Source organism: Xenopus laevis, chromosome 1L (genome assembly GCF_017654675.1).
Source record: "Xenopus laevis strain J_2021 chromosome 1L, Xenopus_laevis_v10.1, whole genome shotgun sequence".
NCBI classification, from domain to species: Eukaryota; Metazoa; Chordata; class Amphibia; order Anura; family Pipidae; genus Xenopus; species Xenopus laevis.
Window position 1 is genome coordinate 193,368,803 of NC_054371.1, and position 22,452 is coordinate 193,391,254.

The 22,452-nt window shown below is 36.4% G+C and overlaps 1 protein-coding gene across 5 annotated transcripts in view; it reads left to right on the forward strand.

Annotated features, from left to right (window-relative positions):
* LOC108717391 (cotranscriptional regulator FAM172A homolog) overlaps window positions 1-22,452 on the forward strand; it is a 288,433-nt gene that overhangs the window by 24,523 nt on the left and 241,458 nt on the right. For all 5 annotated transcript variants that reach the window (XM_041568521.1, XM_018264673.2, XM_018264668.2 and 2 more), the window contains exons 3-5: window positions 1,957-2,058; window positions 4,653-4,753; window positions 10,268-10,333. In XM_041568521.1, coding sequence (XP_041424455.1) covers window positions 1,957-2,058; window positions 4,653-4,753; window positions 10,268-10,333 — 269 coding nt within the window. The remainder of the gene's footprint in view (window positions 1-1,956; window positions 2,059-4,652; window positions 4,754-10,267; window positions 10,334-22,452) is intronic.

Sequence of the window (22,452 nt, forward strand, 5' to 3'; positions counted from 1 at the left end):
GACTTGAATTTTTGGAGATGTATTATACTGCGACCCTGGAAATAGCTTGAATCCAAAAATACACCATCTAAAACCTGTCAAGGTCATGTAAAAGTCAATGGCAGAGGTCCCTTGAACCATTTGAAGACGTGTTTAGCCTTCATGATGTTGGAGTTTTTGTCGGAGGATTTTGCCCTAAAAATCAATCAATTTCAATGTTTCAAGTTTTTATTCAACAAAAACTCGATCAATTTGAGTTTTCAGGCTGTTAACCCCCAGAACTCGCTGATTCAGTTTTTTCTTCAATTAGAAACCATTCGAGTTGTGAGTTTCTTCGAGTTATTAAAAACTCTAAAATTCAACCTTTGATTAATAAACCCATACTGATGCCCAGGTGCAATCAAGTAGATTTGTGCCAAAACAATATTGTATAGATGGAGACAAAAAGGAACACCAAGAGCCCCAATAGTGTAATATGTTTTTACAGGGAGTAATGGTAGAGTAAACAAATTAATACTCACAAACCAGGGTTACCGATAGGCAACCACTGTATAGGCAGGTGGGGAGATTATCCTGACCCCACTCAGGAATAAAACGTCGCTCTCTGTAGAAAAAGAAAAAGGGGATGATACCCCTCCACTCGGGGTGGACTCGATATAGTAGTAAGAAAAAACAGAGGCGCCAAAAGGATAAAAATAGCTAAAAGCACTTAAAAACCCAATGGGTAATTCAGAGGAGGTAGTAATGAACTTACCTCCTCCAAGCAGACACCAACGAAAGTGGTAATTTTCAATAACAGTTTATTCACAAAACAGTATTGCAACGCGTTTCGCAGGCATTTCCTGCTTCATCAGGCAATATGGAACGGAAGCAAAAACAGTGTCTTTGTATAAACACGCCAGGCGCCTCTGTGTTTATACAAAGACACTGTTGTTTTTGCTTCCGTTCCATATTGCCTGATGAAGCAGGAAATGCCTGCGAAACGCGTTGCAATACTGTTTTGTGAATAAACTGTTATTGAAAATTACCACTTTCGTTGGTGTTTGCTTGGAGGAGGTAAGTCCACTACTACCTCCTCTGAAATACCCATTGGGTTTTTAAGTGCTTTTAGCTATTTTTATCCTTTTGGCGCCTCTGTTTTGTCTTACTACAATATTGTATAGATGCACTCATAATACATATGAGGGAAAAAAGATCAGAATATATTGGTCAGTGTTGCGGTCTCCTTTTGTAATGCTTTGGTCACACAGAGACCGAAATGTTAACCAATACATTGTAGACGTTGTTTGGTGTGTTGTGTATCCTGAAAGCAAAACTTCTTCGAAGATTGGACCAAAATATTTCCCAAACACTTTGCGAAACTGGTTTTTGTTTACTCTGCAAACAGCATATGTTATATTTTTGTTTATCCAGCTTTATACAGATATTATTTTGGAATACAAAAACATATCGGAGAACAACACTTCAGGGTAGCATTTGTTAAGTAAAATGAGAGAAAGGGTTACTTCTTCAGTGAACTGTATATTTGAACAAAACAATGCACTCAATTTATGAACCAAATTCCTTTTTTTAATCACCTTTTAAATTATACGCATGTTTCAGGGTATCTTGTGAAATCACTAAGCACAGAGTTTATCCAATAAGAACTCTCTTATAATACGCAAGTTGCTGGCTGTCATGTGACACAAGACCTGTTATAGGACTGCTGAACCTCTAGGCTGGTGCAGTAAGTTCATTATATAAAATACAGTATTTCTAGCTAATTTTTTAGCTCATATTTTGGGTTCAGGGTTTGGTTCTACTTTAATATCCGCTACTTTTTTACCAGAATCATTTCTTATCTAAGCAGAATCACTGCCACTATAACTGACACAGAAAGGTGAAAGTGTGTTATTAAACAATGCGTTTGAGCCTTTGGCTTGTCAGAATTTTAAACTTTATTTTATGAATTCTGCATCCTTGTTTTTGTGCACTCAGATCTTCTATCAAGAATAGATTTGGATGAACTGATGAAAAAGGACGAGCCACCACTTGATTTTCCTGATACACTGGAAGGATTTAACTATGCTTTCAATGAATGTAAGTTAGAGAATGCAGTAATGTTTTGAAAAGGCTGACACTTTTTTTTTTTTAGGCCATGTGCATAGTATGTTGAGTGTTATGTTAATCAACCTTGCATTTTTTTCAGTCCTACTTCCTTTTTTCAAACAAATCTAAAAAAAATAAAAAAAAGTATAAAAAAAGATTTGGTTATTCTCAGCTGGCATTTTTCCTCTGGTGGAGGAATCTCAACATGTTAGCCCTATAGAAGTTCCTAGTTTACTTCTAAATTTCTGATAACAATCTGTTGTCATTTGATTATTGATTGATCTTGTTACACTCAAACTAATGGCCTAAGAGGACTCAGTCTATAGGCCAAGGTCACATGGAGAGTTGGCTCCACTGTTCCCAGTTCAAATCCACACTGTTTCCCAGTTCCATTTTCTGCATTTAAGGAAGGGCAGGAGACTAAAGCCAGCATAGGGACTAATTCTCAAGCTGGGTATTTCAGCACCATCCCCTTACTTGCAAGCACACGCGGTGGAGCAGAGGTTGACTCTAAAATGCTGTCATGTTTTTGGCCCGATCTCTGCTGAGTGTCCCTGCATTCAATCGAAATCGGTATTTTAAAGTGCAGAAAACAGAGCTGAGCAACAGAGTGGACCCTCTTCTCTCTGCCTGCAAAAAAAAGAAGAAAAAAAAACACAGGTTGAAAGCAGCAGAGTTAATGCTCTGTCTGCCCTGCCTTAGGGTGTTTTTCTTTAATGTCATATATTCAATCACCAGTCTGAATGATCAGAATTATAGCCATTGATGGAACAATAATAGCTGCCTTTACGCCTTCACTGGTCTTTCCCAGTTTTCTATGTCCAAAAAAGACCCTTTAATTCACCAATTCCAAATCTAGTTTGCACTCAGTTTCACTGGGTGCCATAATCCATTGCACTCATATACTATATGAAGGATTTGAGAAAGTGCTAAAAAATGAGGGAGCAATAATAGCTGAGATATAATTGGCTTTAATCAGGGGTGTCACTACTTTAAAGAGATACTGACACCAGAAATGAAACCATTTTTAGATCTATCATAGTATTGGCTTTGTTTGCTACTTATAATTTTGCCATAAAGTATTTGCTCAAAGCTTTTACATTACCCATCTGACTCCCTGTGCTCGTCTATGAGGAGGCTACCATATTTGTGCAGCATTAGAAACTTTGACAGGCTGAGATGGGACAGTCAGGTTGACAAAACAGTGATGTTTAGGAACTTCAACTAAATTATTTACAAAAGCAAACACATTACATAATAATAATAACGTTTTTACGACTATGATTGGTAGCAGCTATTGCTATTTTGAACTGAAACGTCTCAAGTCAGAATTTGGGAAAGTGCAGCAGGAAACATTTACTGGTAGAGACATTTGTAAAATTAGATTGCATATTATTGAATAAAATTGGGACATTGAATTATATGTGAGAGCAATCTCAAATGTTTGTTGTTTGTAGGCAGACAAAATGAATCAAATCAAAGAACAGTTTTTTTTTACAATTTTGAATTATGTTGTACAAATTAGACTTTATTTTTACAAACCATAAAACAAAGCAGTTAACAGTTTTGCAGTTTGGTTAGTGGCTTTTTACCCTTTGCTTTACCTAAACAGACTTTGAATTTGACTTACAGGGGATGTTCACCTGTATTACAGTTTTTGCTAGTCATGACAGATTTGCTAGTCATTGATCAAATCAGCCAATCAGATCATGGATATGCAAATGAATGGAGCATGCACAGTGGCAATCCGTAACTTGTTCCATGACCATAATTTTAACCTATTCTATATTTGGCAACAGGATAGAGGTATAGGACCCTTTCTAGTGTCTGGCAAAAACCATACGTGCATCTGAACATATTTTGAGAACCAGTTGTAATTGGAAAGCACTAAAATCATGTTCAGGAGGGAATATATTAAAGGAGAAACAAACCCCTTATTAATAAAAACCCTACCTCCCACACCACAAAGACCCCCTCTCTCCTCCCCTCAGCTGCTACTCTGGGCAAATGCCCCTAACTTTTTATTTACCCCACGGTGCAGATTTAGTGACCAGAGTTCATGGTAGCCATCTTCCGGGTCTTCCGTAATCTAAGAATGAGCCCGGCGGAGCGGTGCATGCGCAGTTGAAGCAATTTCCCAGTCTGCAACAACTGCGCATTCGCCGAAATGGACGCAAATTGCTGAAGCGCCGGAAGGAGACCCGAAGACCCGGAAGATGGCTGCCGTGAGCTCTTTTCCCTGAATCTGCACCAAAGGGTAAGTAAAAAAATTAGGTGCATTGCAGCTAGGCTGGGGGTGAAGAGGGAGGGGAGGGGGTCTATCTAGGTGGTAGATTTTTTTTTTTTACAATGGGTTTGTTTCTCCTTTAAGCAATGCTATTTTGGGGCATTAGTCAAGAAGTTAGGAGCAAATTTTGATCTCTTGAAAAGTAAGATCCCTCACCTCCCCTTTTAAGTCAGGAGAGTCCTACCATATGTGCATATATGTGCTCTCACCTCCCCATCTGAGGTTTTTTTTGTTTTTTTCACTGATGTTAGGATAAGTTACCAAAACTTAAACAAAACTATATTTTTGCTTCTTATAGTGGGACAACTAAGACATATCCAGACTGGAGATCCATTTGTCTTCAATTATCGAGAGGATTTACACAGATGGAACCAAAAGCGCTATGAAGCCCTTGGAGAGGTACATTGCTGTTTAGGTTAGGGTCAGACCACAGAATATACCCAAGATAATATTAGTGCTTTGAGTAGGGTGGGGAAAGAAACTTTGTATATGAAGAACAGCTTCTCATTTGAGAATGCTATTACCGGTATCTCCTGGGCATCAACCAGGGGAGCACTGTGCAGAAGCAATTCAACCCTGAATATCTTAATAGGGTTACAAAATAAATAAATAAATTAAAATTGTTGTATCAGGTGATACCTTTATTGGCTAAGGTAGTCATAGCAAGCTATCAGAACATTTTGGTTCCTATTTCAAGCTGAATACCTTGAAAAAGGAACTAAAATGTTCTGAAAGCTTGCTATGATTATCTTAGTAAGCCAATAAAGGTATCACCTTTATACCACTTTTGTTATTTTATATTTCAAAAGGGTTGCCCTGTAACAAAAATATAAATATACTAAATATATAATGTAAATGGCAAAAAAGATCAAAAGAACAACTGGAGCATATTTATATAAGCTTGGTACTACCATACCTGCAATGTATTCCTGGCTGTACATGCATTTATTTATTATTTCCTTATTAACAAATAAATGAAAGAGAAGCATGTTATGTATAGAGTTTTACATATATAGAGTTTTGCAAAAAATAATGTTGCTTTAGTTTAAGGGACTTAAACAATAACAAAACTTTATTCAGAATCGAAGTTTCGACCCTCAAAGGGGTTTTTATCAATATAATTTTGATAAAAACCCCGTTGAGGGTCGAAACGTCGATTCTGAATAAAGTTTTCCCTAGAAAAAAAGTCCCTAGAGTGCAACAGCATTTTTTGAAAAAGTCTATAAAACATAACTGTTAGCACCAGGGCATTATCCATTTTTAGTGTGTGCAGCAGCCCTACGGACTTTTTATTTATACTGTATATACATATATATATATATATATATATACACACACACACACACATACACACACAACAAACTTTTCTCTTTTTAGTACAGCTTGGGTTTTTAACGTCTCTTCCAAGTTTACAGTTCATAACACTGGAGACGTATTGCCTTAAATTCCGAGAATAATCTAAGCTTTGTAGCCAGAGTCTTAAACTTTGCCATGTACAGAGAAAATCTTTTTTTTTTGTGTGTAGCTGTTTATTAAGGACAAGAATGTAACTTTCCCCACCTACTAACAGATTCCTTCAAGTCCCTGGGCTCCTTCACACTCAAAGCTCTAGGATTCTTTGTTGTTACTCTGAAGGCTACTTAGCTAGAGGACGTCTAAGCTGTCTGTGTCCTTTAGGCATGGTTGTATTTAACAAAACGTTACATATAGTAGGAGAAAATGACTCCAGCAAAGAAGAAAAACAAAACACCATCAAGGACAAACTTCAACAAAAGGAAAAAAAAAGTAAAAATCAATGGATTATCTCCCTAAACAATGAAGTCTGGCAACACAGTTATGTTCTGAAATGCTTCTGAAATTGTGTTAAAATTTCTCTCTTTATAAACAGGCCATAAAACTAAAGATAGTTACTTTAACATGCTGCGTAATTGTACATTAAAGGGCACCTATCGCAGCCAAAATCAAACACATATTAATAATCTGACCAGTACAACCTAAACACACTTAATTAAACTACATATAGTTACTTTGTCAAATGGGTTCTTTCACTGATGGAGTCCATACTGTGGCACTAAGATGCAAATGAGTTCACGAGTATGGGCGGCATGCTGCCTGGCCGATTGCTGAAGAGCACTGGGGATGCGCAGTGCTCCGGTGTGTGCACTCGCGGCCGGCGCTAGGACTGAGCAGTCGAGTCGCGGACAGGCGCTGGGACCACACGCCCTGAGGGCGCCATCGATCCAAATCCGGCCCTGACCCTGAGTATTCTACCCAGAATGCCTAGCTTTAGTAAACTCCTACACTAGGGGGCATATTTATCAAGGGTAAAATTTCGAATTGAAAAAACTTTGAAATTCAAATTTAAAAAGACCAACCGAAATGAAGTCTAATTTTTTTTTGGGTCGAATAGGTCCGTTTTCGATCAAATAGGTCCGTATTTGGCCGTATTCGAATCAAAGGAATAGCGCATTCAATCGAATTCGATTCTGTTTTTACCAAAAAAACTACATTTTTCAAAGTCCACCTATTGACTCTAGGAGGTCCCCCATAGGCTGAAACAGCAATTTGACAGGTTTTAGATGGTGAATGGTCGAATTCGAATTTTTAAAGTAAAAGTACATGATACATTTCAATATTCAAATAATTAATTTCTTGCAAATTCAAATCAAGTTTGGACTATTCCCTAGTCGAAGTACACAAAAATAGCTCGAATTTGAAATTTTTTCAACTCGAAACTTCACTTCGACCTTCGATAAATCTGTCTTCCCTATCTTGTTCCCTGCTGATGATGTCATTATGCAAATGAAGGGCACACACTAACTGCCAAACAGGAGGCAGCACTATTGAACAGCAGTTAACACAGAAGTTTGGCTGATTTGAAAATAGTCTAGAAGGTTTGCTAGGCAACCAAGGAAATTCAACTGAGCATGTGCGAGATTTCAGAGCTGCAGTTGGCTGTGAAGATATAGGTAGGAGGAGGCAGTGAAATCCAAGGGGAGACATTCAAAAGGTATAGTGAGCTGATGATTTACATTTTACAAAAATTCTAAATATTTTAAAAATCGGATTTCTTGAACTTTTACGTAGTGTATTTACTTAGTAAATAATTTTAGTTATGATTGGTGCCCTTTAAGTACATTTTAATATATAGTATTAGAAGTTACTGAGCAGTGATATAGAATCTGTGAAAAGGCAGGGATATTGTAAAGTATCCTACTGTGTGTTATAAAATGTTACATCAGTGTTAAAATACAAATAAAACTAATAAACTAGTTGTGACTGAAAAATACCATTGATATGAATACATTTATTAATGAGCTGGCTGCTCTTGGTACAGCAACCCTCAAGGTTCATAAACTAGTAGTTCATTCAGTTTGAGCTGGTATTCAGACTTTGCCTCCAAACATGCCAAGCTGGGCTCTACCATCCCTGTACTGCCTTTGAGTCACTGTTATGGGAGCAAAATTACTCCTTCATAAATAATAATGCTTCCTTCCTTCTGGATGATTTCCAGTTCTCCTAGTTGAGTGGCGACTGTTTCCTCTAAATTCACACATCCACCAAGCCAATATCTTTTTTTTTTTTTTTTTTTTTTTTACAAGTAGAAAAAAATTCTGATTAATTCATTCACTGCAGGTGATGGGCTATACATGCTTGTTCAGCGACTCCTGATAACACTGACTATAGTGTGTGTATGTATGAGATAGGGGACCCCCCCCCAGTGATTCTATTCACTTTCCCGATACCACGGCTGGTGCTGCCATGGCCTGGGATTCTTCACAACTGAGTGGCCCTCTTCCTGCTTTTTCTTTCATAACACGGGTGCAGTTCAGTGAAAGCCCTAATTTTAACAAAAAAGATCACTTTTTCACTCTACTGCGCATGCGCTGGCACTGGGATTTTTAAGAAAGAAGAAGCAGAAAAAGAGGATCACTCCATGGTGCTCACTAAGAAGAACCCAGGGCCGGGTAGTTTTCTGCTAACAGGAGCATAGGCCCTGGGTATCAACTAAGTGATTACAATCATTTAAGGGTGCCTTACTTTTGGCAATTTGCCATTTCAGCACTTTGGTTGCTGGCACCATGCATTGATTTGAATAAGAGACTCCAATATAAATGTGGAAGGGCCTGAATATAAAGATGAGTAATAAAAAGTAGCAATAACAATAATTTGTAACATTACAAAGCAATTGTTTTAGATGGGGCCTTTATGTAACATATTAAAAGTTAACTTAAATGTGAACCACTATTTTTTTATTTTTTAGGTTGCCTTTTGTTTGCAGACTTTACTTACTATTTTTTTTTCATTGTAATTTGTGAAAGTTTTGCAAGCTTTGCTAAAGACCATAATCTCCCAACGTCCCTGCAAGGCTTATTGATATCATTACAGGAAGCATATTATATGTTCCAGTCATTAAAGCCATCCTCACAGTTGCTGACATTTACTGAAATAGGTGAGGTTCCACTGAATGTCTCCCTTAACTTTTCTTGGCATTTCCCGAGGTACTCAAATTAAACATTTTATCATTAAAATTAATCTTTTATATCACTGAGAGATGTTGGTTCACTTGCATTTCAATTATAGATGAGTTACAGATTTTTTGCCTTTCTCCAAAATAATATATTAGGCTTAGCAACAACAAAAAAAATAAAATCTCTGAATTTCTCCTTGTAAGCGGAGTGCGGGGGGGGGGGGGGGGTAGGTTGTCTGTGAATGGATGTACAGTTAGGTCCAAAAATATTTGGACAGAGACATCTTTTTTCTAATTTTGGTTCTGTACATTACCACAATGAATTTTAAATGAAACAACTCAGATGCAGTTGAACTGCAGACTTTCAGCTTTAATTCAGTGGGTTGAACAAAAAGACTGTATAAAAATGTGAGGAACTAAAGCCTTTTTTTTTTTTTAACACAATCACTTCATTTCAGGGGCTCATAAGTAATTGGACAAATTGAAAAACTGAAAATAAAATGTTCATTTTTAATACTTGGTTGAAAACCCTGTGTTTGCAATGAGTCTGAACTCATGGACATCACCAGATTCTGGGTTTCCTACTTTTTAATGCTCTGCCAGGCCTTTACTGCAGCGGCTTTCAGTTGCTGTTTGTTCGTGGGCCTTTCTGCCTGAAGTTTAGTCTTAAACAAGTGAAATGCAGCTCAATTGGGTTCAGACCAGGTGACTGACCATTCAAAAATATTCCATTTCTTTGCTTTAATAAACTCCTGGGCTGCTTTGGCTGTATGTTTTGGGTCATTATGAAACGCCTCCCAATCAATTTGACTGCATTTAGCTGGATTTGAGCAGACAGTATGTCTCTGAACACCTCAGAATTCATTCAGCTGCTTCTGTCCTGTGTCACATCATGGATAAACACTAGTGTCCCAGTGCCACTGGCAGCCATGCACACCCAAGCCATCTGTGAACTCAAGAGCTGCCATTCCTATGTTATTCCATAGTGTAAGCATCTTCACTGTGTCTCTCGCCTGCTGTGTTCTATTTGCTCTATACAATACAGATGCAGCAAACTAAAAATGCAGAAGACGTTCTTGATGTTTCCATCCATACATGTGTAAGATGGCATTTAGCAAAACATTGTTATGTAACATCTTTAATAAACAATAAAAAGTTAAAAAAAATGTCAGTTATTGCATTTTACATGTAAATGTAGCAGTGTTGTTGGACAAATAATGTATATAAGAATATTTTTGAGAAACTTTTATTTGCTGTTATAGCATCTTGAGGAGCAATTATTTCCTCTTTACTGGTATAGGAACTGTTATGCAGAATGAGGGATGATTCTGTAGTTTGGATCGCAAATTCTTAAAACAAAAAATAAAATTGTTTTGCAACTAATATGGATTTTTATATCTTTCATTTAATTGAGGACTGAATTCATTTCTGCTCTGTTACAGATTATCACAAAGCATGTCTATGAGTTGCTGGAGAAGGAATGTAATCTAGAGAAAGTGTATTTGCCGGTAAGTAAATCTACCATAAGGATACTCATATCCAGTTCCAGGTACTTCAAGAGGTACCACCTGCCATAAGAGGTAGCTGGGTATAAAGAAAAGAGAGGTTAATTCACTACACAAATAGAAGACACAGTTGCTCAATGGACTAAACAGGGATAAAGATTGATACCATTTTCATAGTATAGGTATTTGACCTGTTATCCAGAATGCTTGGGAAAAAAAGCTGGTGTTTTCCTGATAATGGATCTTTCTGTAATTTGGATCTTCATTAGGGATGGGCAAATTTCCTCCGCCGCACGACATTTTTTCTTTTGACGCCCATAGACTTTAATGGGCGTCGGCGACATTTTGCAGGCGGCGAATTTTTGGCAAAAACGAAACGGGTCAAATTCGCCCATCCCTAATCTTCATACCTTAAGTTTACTAGAAATTAAAGGAGTTATTTATCAAAGGTCAAATTTTATGATGTTCAAATTAACTCATAAATGGTTTCTAATTCAAATTCGAATCAGCGAGTTCAGGGTTAACAACCTGAAAACTCGAATTAATTGAGTTTTCAGTGGGAAAAAACTTGAATGGAAAAAACTCGAATCTATCAAAATTATCGGCTTTTTGGGCAAAACCTTCTGAAAAAAACTCGAACAACGTGAAGGCTATTGACACCTTCAAATGGTTCAGTGGCACTCTGCCATTGACTCCTACGTGACCTTAAAACTTCTTGGTATCGGAACAGATACTCCAATGCAGAAACTGTGCTGCAGCATTTTAGTCAACACGACATGTTTCGAGCTTTGGGCTCTTTCTCAAGTGTTACAATTACAAATCTACACAGATCTATTAAAGGTGTATTAACCCCACCCCCTTAATTCCATAGGTGCAGTCCAGTGTTGTGGGAGCCTTGCCTCTTGTAGTTGTGCAGAAGTTCATTCCAATTTTTGTGTCCATAAAGTGCTTTTAACAATTACACTTGTCCCCAGTATTGCAATTCTGCCTACTAGAGTCCATAGTCCATACATATACACAATAAAGTCATGAACAAAGCATGACAAATAATATCAGCGGGGTTGTTTGGCCCATGATGAAGAAAACTATGCTGCCACTATAGACCTGTGTCTTACCCATGTGTCGTTCATGAGGCAGCAACAATTCTTTCTCACTTTAAGGAAACAGAAAAGGTATTAGCGACATGACTTCAATTGTATTCATTACAGGAAGCTCACTATACTCCACTGGTCATTCATACCGACAGGGAATAAACTTTGTAACTTTTTTATCCATTGTGCTTCTCTCTGTAGCAACAATTGTTTCTTATTCCCACCTCTCTGCAGAGTATCCACTACTTCTAACACTAACCATTTCAACTGGGTAGCATTGTGTCTATTTGTATCAAATTGACGAGATACTGGTGTATCGTTTGAAGTATTAACCTTAAAATTTCTTATGTCACACTTGTGTTCTTTGATACCTTCTTTAACTGCACAAGCTGTTTGTCCCACATAAACTTTTCCGCATGGGCATTTTAGCATATAGACCACTGATGATGTATTGCACGTTGTGTAGTGTTTTAGGTGTATATTGGCTCCTTTTGTGGGGTGTTGGACTTCATTACCTTTGATTACTGACGCGCAACATATACATTGCGAACATGGGTAAGTGCCTGTCACTTCTTTGCCTTGGAAGATCCTTTCTTGTAGTTTCTGTTGTTTTTCTGCTGGGCTGAGTATGTCTTTTATTGTTTTACCACGCTTATAACAGAATAAGGATTTATCTTTACAGAATTTGCTCACATCTTTGTAATTTTTTAGGATGGGCCAGTATTTTTTAATAGTTTTTTCCATTATTATATATGTTTACCATATTTGCTTATAAACATTACACCATCTTTACTTTTTTCTCTTTTTATTTGATGAAGGAGTGTATCTCTCTCTATCTTACCAACCTCTCGGGCTGTTGTACGGAGTGTCTTTTCGTTATAACCCTTCTCCTTAAATCGTTTAAGGAGCTCCTCTGCTGCTAGCTGGTAACTAAACCCATCCGATGCTATCCTTTTAGCCCTTAAAAATTGTCCTTTTGGAATGGCTTTAACACATTTAGGGGAGTGGAAGCTTGTCATATTAAGTAGATTATTACGGTCAGTCTTTTTTCTATAGAGGTTTGTGGATATTTCCCCATCTTTCAGTGTAATCTGTACATCTAGAAAGTTTAGGGAGGTCTCTGACACCTCTGTCGTGAACTTAATAGTGGGGTGTCTGGTATTGGCTTCATTTACCATGGTATGGAACAGATCTAATTCTCCCTTCCAGATTACCAAAATATCATCCACATATCTCAGGTATAGCATTATGTGATCTTTGTACTCATGATCTAAAAACAGTTTTTTCTCTAGATAGTGTACAAATAAATTTGGGGGGCAACCGCAGCCCCATCGATGTACCTTCTTTTTGCCAAATAGAATTCATTCTTAAACCTGAAGTAATTCCTCTTTAGTACAATGTTTAGACAATCTATTAAAAAATAGATTAACCCATTGGACAAATTGGTCTCCAACAAGCATTCCTCAATACAGTGCAACCCCTCTTCTTGTGGTATAGAAGTATATAATACACAAAAGCCATGAATATCTTGTAAATTATATCCTTGTAAACGGTGACTAGTGATGTCATCAGTAATAAACGGTGAGTAGTGATGTCATTTTTGTCACATGACACACTAAAACTTGTGTATTATAATAAATAAAGTACTTCTTGTTGGAAAATTTTCGGATATTAGAAGTCACTCGGCCTTATGCTTTTATATGGTCATGGAACTCCTCTGTAACTTATAATTTTACAATAGGGGGTACGTTATTCACTATATAATACACAAAAGCCATGAATATCCTGTAAATTATATCCTTATAAACGGTGAGTTCTGATGTGATCAGTTATAAACGGTGAGTTCTGATGTCATTTCTGTCACATGACTCACCGAAACTTGTGTATTATAATAAATAAAGTACCCCCAGTTGTAAAATATGAGGATATTAGAAGTTACCTCGGAGTTTCCTGACCTGTATAAAAACACTCGGCCTTCGGCCTCGTGTTTTTATAACATAAACGGTGAGTTCTGATGTCATTTCTGTCACATGACTCACTGAAACTTGTGTATTATAATAAATAAAGTACCCCCAGTTGTAAAATATGAGGATATTAGAAGTTACCTCGGAGTTTCCTGACCTGTATAAAAACACTCGGCCTTCGGCCTCGTGTTTTTATATGGTCATGAAACTCCTCGGTAACTTATAATATCCTTATATTTTACAAAAGGGGGTACTTTATTCACTATATAAACTCTCTATATCAATACTGCACAATTTCCAGTCTTGATCTATATTTTTTAAGGAATGTAATTTAATCAACAACTGGTTTGTATCCTTTAGACACACTGGAATTTGTTTCACAAGTGTTTGTAGATAAAAATCTACAAATTTGCTCAATGGTTCAAGTATAGATCCATTCCCAGACACTATAGGGCGACCTGGTGGTTTAACCAAAGATTTATGCATTTTTGGTAACAAGTACAGTACTGGGGTACGTGGATGCTCTACCTGTAAAAAATCAGCTATTTGTTTAGTTAACCCATTGGTCAAAGCTTAATTTACAAGTAAGGTGATCTCCTTCTTAATAGCATCTATCCTACATGACCTTGGTTTTATAAGGTGTATTTTCAGATTTGAGCTATTTCCAGCTTTGGAGGATAAGGAATCTTGAAAAATTTGAGTTTTTATTTTAAGAAAAAACTACAAAAAATTTAGTTTTAAAAAAAGAAACTAAAAAATGCAAGTTTTTTAAACCTGAAAATAAGATTTTTGACCAAAAAAATTAAACCCAAAAACACAACTCGATCCTTAATAAATAGCCCCCTAACTAAACACAATAGGCTGTGTTTGCTTCCAATAAGGATTCATTATATTTTAGTTTGGCTCATGTACAAGGTACTGTTTTATTATTATAGAAAAAAAGGAAATCATTTTTAAAAATTTGGATTATTTGGATAAAATGGAGTCTATTTGAGACAGCCTTTCTGTAATTCAGAGCTTTAGGGGGATAACGGGTTTCCAGATAACGGATCCCATACCTGTACTCTTATGCTACTCATTTCTAATCACGAATATATTATTTGTGTTTATTGTTTAGTCCTAGCTTTGGATATAAGATGTATCTCCAGTGACTTTGTAATGGCTCTGTTTTATGTTAATCCATATTGTTTCCATGATCCCTATTGCATTCGTCAACAACATTTACGGGGGTGGTCTACATGATGGCACCATCAGGTTATTTTTTTTGTTTTTCCAAATGCCATTTGTTCTGTTTATTTAACTATGGAGACAGGATTGTGAAATGATGTTACTTAATTTGTAATACTGTCTTTTGTACCTGGTCCTAATTGCAAGTACATCAATCACCACACTTTAATTGGGAAATATCTATTTCAACAGTAAAATGGCAGCTATGACAGGAGGTGATGGAAGCTTTACTATCAAAATGATCAGGTGTAAAATAAATATATAGTATTCAGTACAGCTTCATTTCTATGTGAAATGTCTTTATATGCATTTTAGTGTGCTATAGAGTCTCTCATACTTAGTAACTTTATCAAGGACCTGTTACTACTTGAGTATGTACTCTCTTGTAGTCGATTCAACTAATTTACAACAAGCACCGTACTTGATGTGCAGCTACAATAAAAAGAGGGACAGGCCACTATAATTTGTTCCTTTGGACATTTATAAATGTGTGCACACTGAATATAGCTGTTTACAAGATAGATGTGTGATATAGAATCAGCAAATGTGTTGTATACATTACTATTAAAGAGATACTGACATCAGAAATAACCTTTTTTTATCATCTATCATAACATTGTCTTTGAAAGCTATTTATAATTTTGCCATAAAAGTATTTGCTTGATGCTTTTATATTACCTTTCTTACTACCCTGTTCCTCTATGAGGGGGCTGCCATATTTGTGCAGCAGTAGTCTATTTGCATTAGAAACTTTAACTGACAGGTTAAGAAGAGACAGTCAGGTTTAGGAACTTCAAGTAACAGCGAAAAAACGATCAACATGACCTATAGGTAACTTTTGATGTAGATTAATAGTTTGATAATAAATGTTTTAGTGTCCGTATCTCTTTAAGGTACAATGAAAGCATTGCTATCAAGTTGAAACCTTAAAGGCACAATAACACCAAAAATAAAAACATTTTACAGTAATTAAAATATAACATACTGTTGCAATGCATTGGTAAAAGTTATGAGTTTGCTTTAGAAAGACAACTATGGTTTATGTGAATTCTACATAGTGCATGTGGTATCTGCTACGTAACCTGTGCTTTGATTGGCTGCCCCCATGGCTTTATAGCAGCTTGTTTATATAAACTATAGTAGTGTTTCTAAAACTTGGACAAGCATATGATCCAAGGCTATTGTAATACTAAAATCTGTAGTTAATATAGATATGGGTATATATCATTTATGTGAGTGTTTGGAGGGGTTGGTGTGAGTGTGTGTAGGTATGTGTGTGTGTAGGTAAGTGCGCTGTGTTTCATTTGGAGGAGTTGAACTTGATAGACCTTGGTATTTTTTTATCCCAACTTAACTATGTTACTATTTATGACAAAAATCATCATTCTTCCTTAAAGGAATAGTTCAGTGTGAAAATAAAAACTGTGTAAAAAGGTAGGCTGTGCAAAATAAAAAAAAATGTTTCTAATATAGTTAGTTAGCCAAAAATATAATATATAAAGGCTGGAGTGAACAGATGTCTAATAAAACAGCCAGAATCCAAATTCCTGCTTTTCAGCTCTATAAGTCAGTTAGTCTTAGCGACTTGAAGGGGGGCCACATGGTACATTTCTGTTCAGTGAGTTTGTAATTGATCCTCAGCATTCAGCTCAGATTCAAAAGCAACAGGTATGACCCATGTGGCCCCCCCTCAAGTCTCTGATTGGTTACTGCCTGGTAGCCAGGGTAACCAGTCAGTGTAAACCAAGAGAGCTGAAAAGCAGGAAGTAGTGTCTGACTGACATGTTATACATCAAATCACTCCAGCCTTTATACATTACATTTTTGGCTAACTAACTATATTAGAAACATTTTTTATTTTGCACAGCCTATCTATTTACCCAGTTTTTATTTTCACACTGAACAATTCCTTTAATGTGATGTTGGTGGGTGTTAATAATAAGCCCATATTTAAAATTGACCCTAAAACAAAATTGAATGGTCTCTTGCTTCAGAATATCTTCAAATAACATTAGCTGCGGTGTTTAAAGTTGATTTCATATTTTGGATGCAATCATCTTCTCATTCCATGGGTGATGTCCTATCTTATATGAAAGATTTATGATTTGCAGAAGCATTCCAATTTAGATTAGGGAGTTTAACATTCCATACTGCTTTCATGAACAAATGCTCTTTTTCATGGAGCACTAGTTCTAAAGTCAAAGGTCTTCTTCAAAATATTCCAGACTCTAACACTCCAAGTAGGGGTTTTGCTACTCTCACAGAAGCATGATTTTTATTTTAAAAAAGTACTCTTTACAGTTATGTCTTACTCTGTTAACTTATTTGTTAGAAAATATGTCGGTTTCTTGAAGATATACATTTGTTTGGATGCTGTGTTTTTAGTAACAGCGGTTTTAAGTATTTATTCTAATTTAACAATTATAACGTTATTGTCATTTTCAGCTTTGTCTAAACAAAATTTTTCCTTTTTATAGAAATTAGGCTTATATGTTCATCATGACAACAACTATGTAAGGTCAACATCTCAAAGAATAATAACAGATTTGTAAGCCTATAATGGGTATTTCTGCACAGATTATTTTACATGGTTTTTCAAATTAAATCACCATGGGTTTTTATGTGCTAGCCTTTGAAACTTATAGGTGGCCGTACAAGGCAGATCTCATAGTGTGAGACAACCGATTTCAATTAAGTACCTAAAATTGCCTCAAAGGTTTGAATGTCTAGCATCTTATCTCCCACATAGCATTAGGTACCAAGAAAAACATCCTAAATATGACTGCCAGGGGTCCAGTGAAAACTTTGAGGCTCCTTGTACATAGTATTACCAAAGTATCTGGTGCTTAGACACCCCAAAATGAAGTTAGTGCATACACATTTCATAGCATATATTTCTACTACCAAAACAAATACTGTCTGATTTATGTGGGATAAAAGGGGCAAATAAGTAAGTCCACCCCATAAAACCATATATTTTCCGAAAAGTACACATTCTGATGAATCCAGAATGGGTAAAAAAAAAAAACTTTCTATAGAAAACTGCAAGGCCATGTCAAACGTAGCGTTTTTATGAATTTTGTAAAATCGTCACAAATCTCACACTTTACCCCATTATATACCCCTCATAAAATACCAACAGAAAACATCCTAAATAAGCTATTGAACACTTTGATTCCCAGTATGGATAGATTTACCAAATTTTGTGGCACACAGAGACCCCCAGTTGAAATAGTGCATATGAATTTTTACATCTGACGCTCCGGCCGCTGCAATATAATCCCGGTATGTGTATTATGTGTCATAAGACCCCCTAACCAGTGAATCTGTGGAAAAAATTAGCAAAGTGCATTGAAGTCAATGGGTGTCGAAATAATTTTGACGTGCGTCAATTTTGAAGTGACAATTTTTATACTCTCGACTGTTTTGTCCAAGTGCAGTATAGTCAACAGACGTCTGATAAAAAAAAAAAAATATTTTGACGTGCAACAATTTTTATGCGCGGATTTTTAGCTGTCGAATTTTCACAGCAGTTTTGCGAATTTATTTGCTGGCGGCGAAAAATGAAAATTTGCCTCAAATTTGTGCCTGCCAAATTTATTTGCCCATCACTACCCCTAAGACTATGTAGACGCTAGAAAACCATATATTTTCTGAAAGTACACATTCTGATGAATCCAAAACAGATAAATAGGTCTTTCTATGGCAAATTATCAAACTGCAAGGCCTAGCCAAACCAATTTTTATGCGTGCGACAATATTTTTTTGCTGCGTGGATTTTTTGCCATCAAATAGAACGTGGAAATTCGCCTCAAATTCGGACCTGCCAAATTTATTCAGCCATCAATACCTCTAAGACTAGAAAACCATATCTTTTCTGAAAGTACACATTCCGATGAATCCAAAACAGATAAATATGTCTTTCTATGGCAAATTATCAAAGCAAGGCCTAGCCAAACTTTTTATGAAATTTCTGACAATCTTCTTAAAGCTTGCATTTTACCCTATTATATACCCCAGATTTAGTAATGTACCAACATAAAACATCCTAAATAAGAACGCCAGGGGTCTACTTAACACTTTGATGGCTAAGATGCATAGATTTACCAAAGTATGTGGCTTACCAAATGGATATATGTCAGATAAAATTTCCATGGGCAAAAACAAGTAAAGAACAAGACAGAATGCAATAAAATTCCTAAAGTCCAATAAAACCACTAAAATCAATTATTGTTTTTTATCGCCTAGTGTAATCAGCAGTTAGAATCACAGTCTGATTATTTTGGGTTAGCCAAATAATATACACATACAAAAGGTGTTGTGCAGTGTGGTTTGTTAATATGCTATTAGCAATGGTAATAAAATTTTTTTTAAAAAAACGCAACGCAGTAAAAAAAGCTACAAAATTGTACAAGTGTGTATGTACACTTGGAAAAGTGCATGTTATGTGCGAATGTGTGTGCATATACAAGTATGTGTGAGTGCCTTGAATATGTAAAAGCCACCCAAAAATGTATGTTAGTGTGGGTACTGTAAGTGTAAAAATGCATTAGTGTAAAATGTGTGTAGTAGCACTTACTTGTTAAAACAGGTAGACAGGCCTGAGGTACAGGAGGAGCTCTGGAGCACAAGGAACTGCACCATCAAGAAGGGGGTCTGCTGGGGCGGCAATCCTGGAGAAAGAGGAGCACTGCCTGCAGTAGACACGTATTTGGCACTTGTCTGCTGTTCTCTAGGGGCCCCTGGGCGAGTGCTTGGGGAGTAGAGGTGCCGTTTTACAAGCCGATTCTACGCTCCCAAAACCAGGAAGTTCTGCAGAACGTAGAATCTACAATCTGTAGGCATGTTTGTTGGCACTTAAAATGCTGTTTGCAGCGCCTTTTCTCCAATAAGTTCTAGGTTAAAAAGGCAAAACATCATAAATATAAATACCAGAGGTCCTCTGAATGCTTCAGTACCATATCTACACACTGAACATGTTTATGCATCACAAACATCCCTTTATTTAAGAAAACACACAGATGCAGAGATTTTATTATAACAAAATCCAAATAAAAAAAAATATGAATATAAAATTACACTGAACTCTGTGCTAAAAAATACGAATACCTTGGACAATTCTTAGTGAAAAAAAAATCAGAAAACCTATAAATATCTGAATTGATTTAGAGCAGTCCAAATAAGGTCAGTGCAGCTCCCATTGTCTTCTATAGGACAACAACTTCTACCTGGTGAAATGTTGTGTTAGTGCTTTTCGTGGTTTTTACATTTAATAAAATTTGGCATTTTTAGACCTTTTTTTTTAAAAGAAATAAGAAAACCACAATTTTTTTGAGATTTTTTGAAAAATTCTAAATTTGATTGTTAGTAAATGACCCCTTAAAGGCATACTGTCATGAGAAAAAAACATTTTTTCAAAATGAATCAGTTAATAGTGCTGCTCCAGCAGAATTCTGCACTGAAATCCATTTCTCAAAAGAGCAAACAGATTTTGTTATATTCAATTTTGAAATCTGACATGGGGCTAGACATATTGTCAATTTCCCAGCTGCCTCCAGTCATGTGACTTGTGCTCTGATAAACTTCAATCACTCTTTACTGCTGTACTGCAAGTTGGAGTGATATCACCCCCTCCCTTCCCCCCCTCCCCCAGCAGCCAAACAAAAGAACAATGGGAAAGTAACCAGATAGCAGCTCCCCAACACAAGATAACAGCTGCCTGGTAGATCTAAGAACAACACTCAAGTGTAAAAACCCATGTCTCACTGAGACTCCTTCAGTTACATTGACAAGGAAAAGCAGCAGCCTGCCAGAAAACATTTCTCTCCTAAAGTGCAGGCACAAGTCACATGACCAGGGGCAGCTGGGAAATTGACAAAATGTCTAGCCCCATATTAGATTTCAAAAATGAATATAAAAAAATCTGTTTGCTCTTTTGAGAAATGGATTCAGTGCAGAATTCTGCTGGAGTAGCACTATTAACTGATGCGTTTTGGAAAAAAAAACATGTTTTCCGATGACAGGATCCCTTTAAGTGTAATACTTAAGGTTTACAGACATAATGCCAACACAGTTATAAAGATGCATTAGCATAAAAAAAATCCATTTGGTTACACCCGATCCACTCTCTTCACATTGTAGAGGGGCATTGCCAAATCCAAGGGTAGGTGGGGATTCTGAGTGGGGATTATTGTGTGATAAGGGTATTGAAGTTTTGTACTTTTTTTAGTTCAGTTGTATTCAGATTGTTCACCAGAAATAATAACTTTCAGTTGCTTTCAGTGTTTTAGTTTTTACTCTTTTTCCAAAACTGAAGTTTACAGTTTAACGTTCCTGTCTGGTGTTTGAGTCTGAACTTCAATATTAGAAAAACTGTCACAAATGTAGCTGAAAAGATTCTTTATTGCTGCTGAACTAAATAAAATAAAATCAACTGCAATAAAGTGTTGGAAGGTGCACAGGTGCCCTTTAATTAATAAAAAAATTTTTTTTGTTCATGCTTTAGCCAATACCATGTAACTTTTCTTCCAAAAATGTAGAGAAGCAACAGTTATATTGGCTAATGTGTTTTTGTTTGTTTCTTCCTTATGTAAAAGAAACCTGTTTATTATCACACTGCATACACGTGAGTGCAAGTTATTACATACTGTAGAGTCTGTTTTAAGAGCAATAGGAAGAAAATGAATAAATGGAAAATGTCATATAAATGTAAATTTGTCTTCGTTGTGTTTGTGAGGGTTTCCGAAGCATCCTTTGTAGGACTTAGATGATAATCAAATGCCCGGCTGGACATCTTTAACTCCTTTTTATGTTTCCAGTAATTTGTGGCCATTCATGAAAGGTTTCTTACACTCCTGGCATCATATAAAGATGGATGGTTGATTTATAACCCATTATACTAATAAGAGGAGAAGATCAAAGCTTAAACAATCTAATGCCTTTTCAGCAGAAGAGTAATTATTGAATTGGTAGGCTTAGATCCGGGTATACTCGTTAAAACAAATTGTAGGATTGTAATGGATATGTTTTACTGTGGATCTTGCTCTTATTTATATATTTTCTTATTACTGCTTTGTCTGTGTTTATATTGTAAAAAAAAAAGAGAAAAAAAATCTCCGATCGATATGTTTATCTCTCTCTATCATGACACAAAGCTTTGACAGCCAGACAAGCTTCACATTTCATATTGCATTTAAGTGAGCACTGCCTCCTATTCTTCTAAACATGAAAGGCTAATAGAGTTCTGTGAATTGAAGCATGCATTTTTTTCAACTAGGCCATATATGTAATCAAATTTAATTTTATTTAATGAGGTATAATATAGATACTAACTAGCCCTTTCCCATAAAACAACCTTTAGAATTCCAAGTTAATTGATGATTATGCTGTATTCAGACACCTCCAGGAAATGGGTTAAGACTTAGATACAATTTTTTTTTATTATTATTATGTGTAATAAACCAGTATTATCAGCACTGCGATAACATAGAGTGTTACTTACTACTTGGCGACTATGGGAGGTACACGATCATGCACTCACTGGGAGTCCTTAACAGTTCCCTGGGGCACAAGTAATATGGGCACAAAAGCAAACCCCTTATCTCTCATCTAATAAGACTTGTACCCCAGGGAAAGCTGCACTTTGCTTCTAGTGCAGATTTGAAATCTGGCACAAGGATCAGAGTGTTGCATCAGCCATAGGATAAAGAACGGCCCCATTGCAGCCTGCACCTTCTGCCACTCTCTAAGTTTGGGGTGGGGCACATAGGTGCCTCCTCCACCCCTCTTGGACAGAGTACTGCAAATGCAGGCGGTGCTCTATTCAAGGAGCTAACTACAG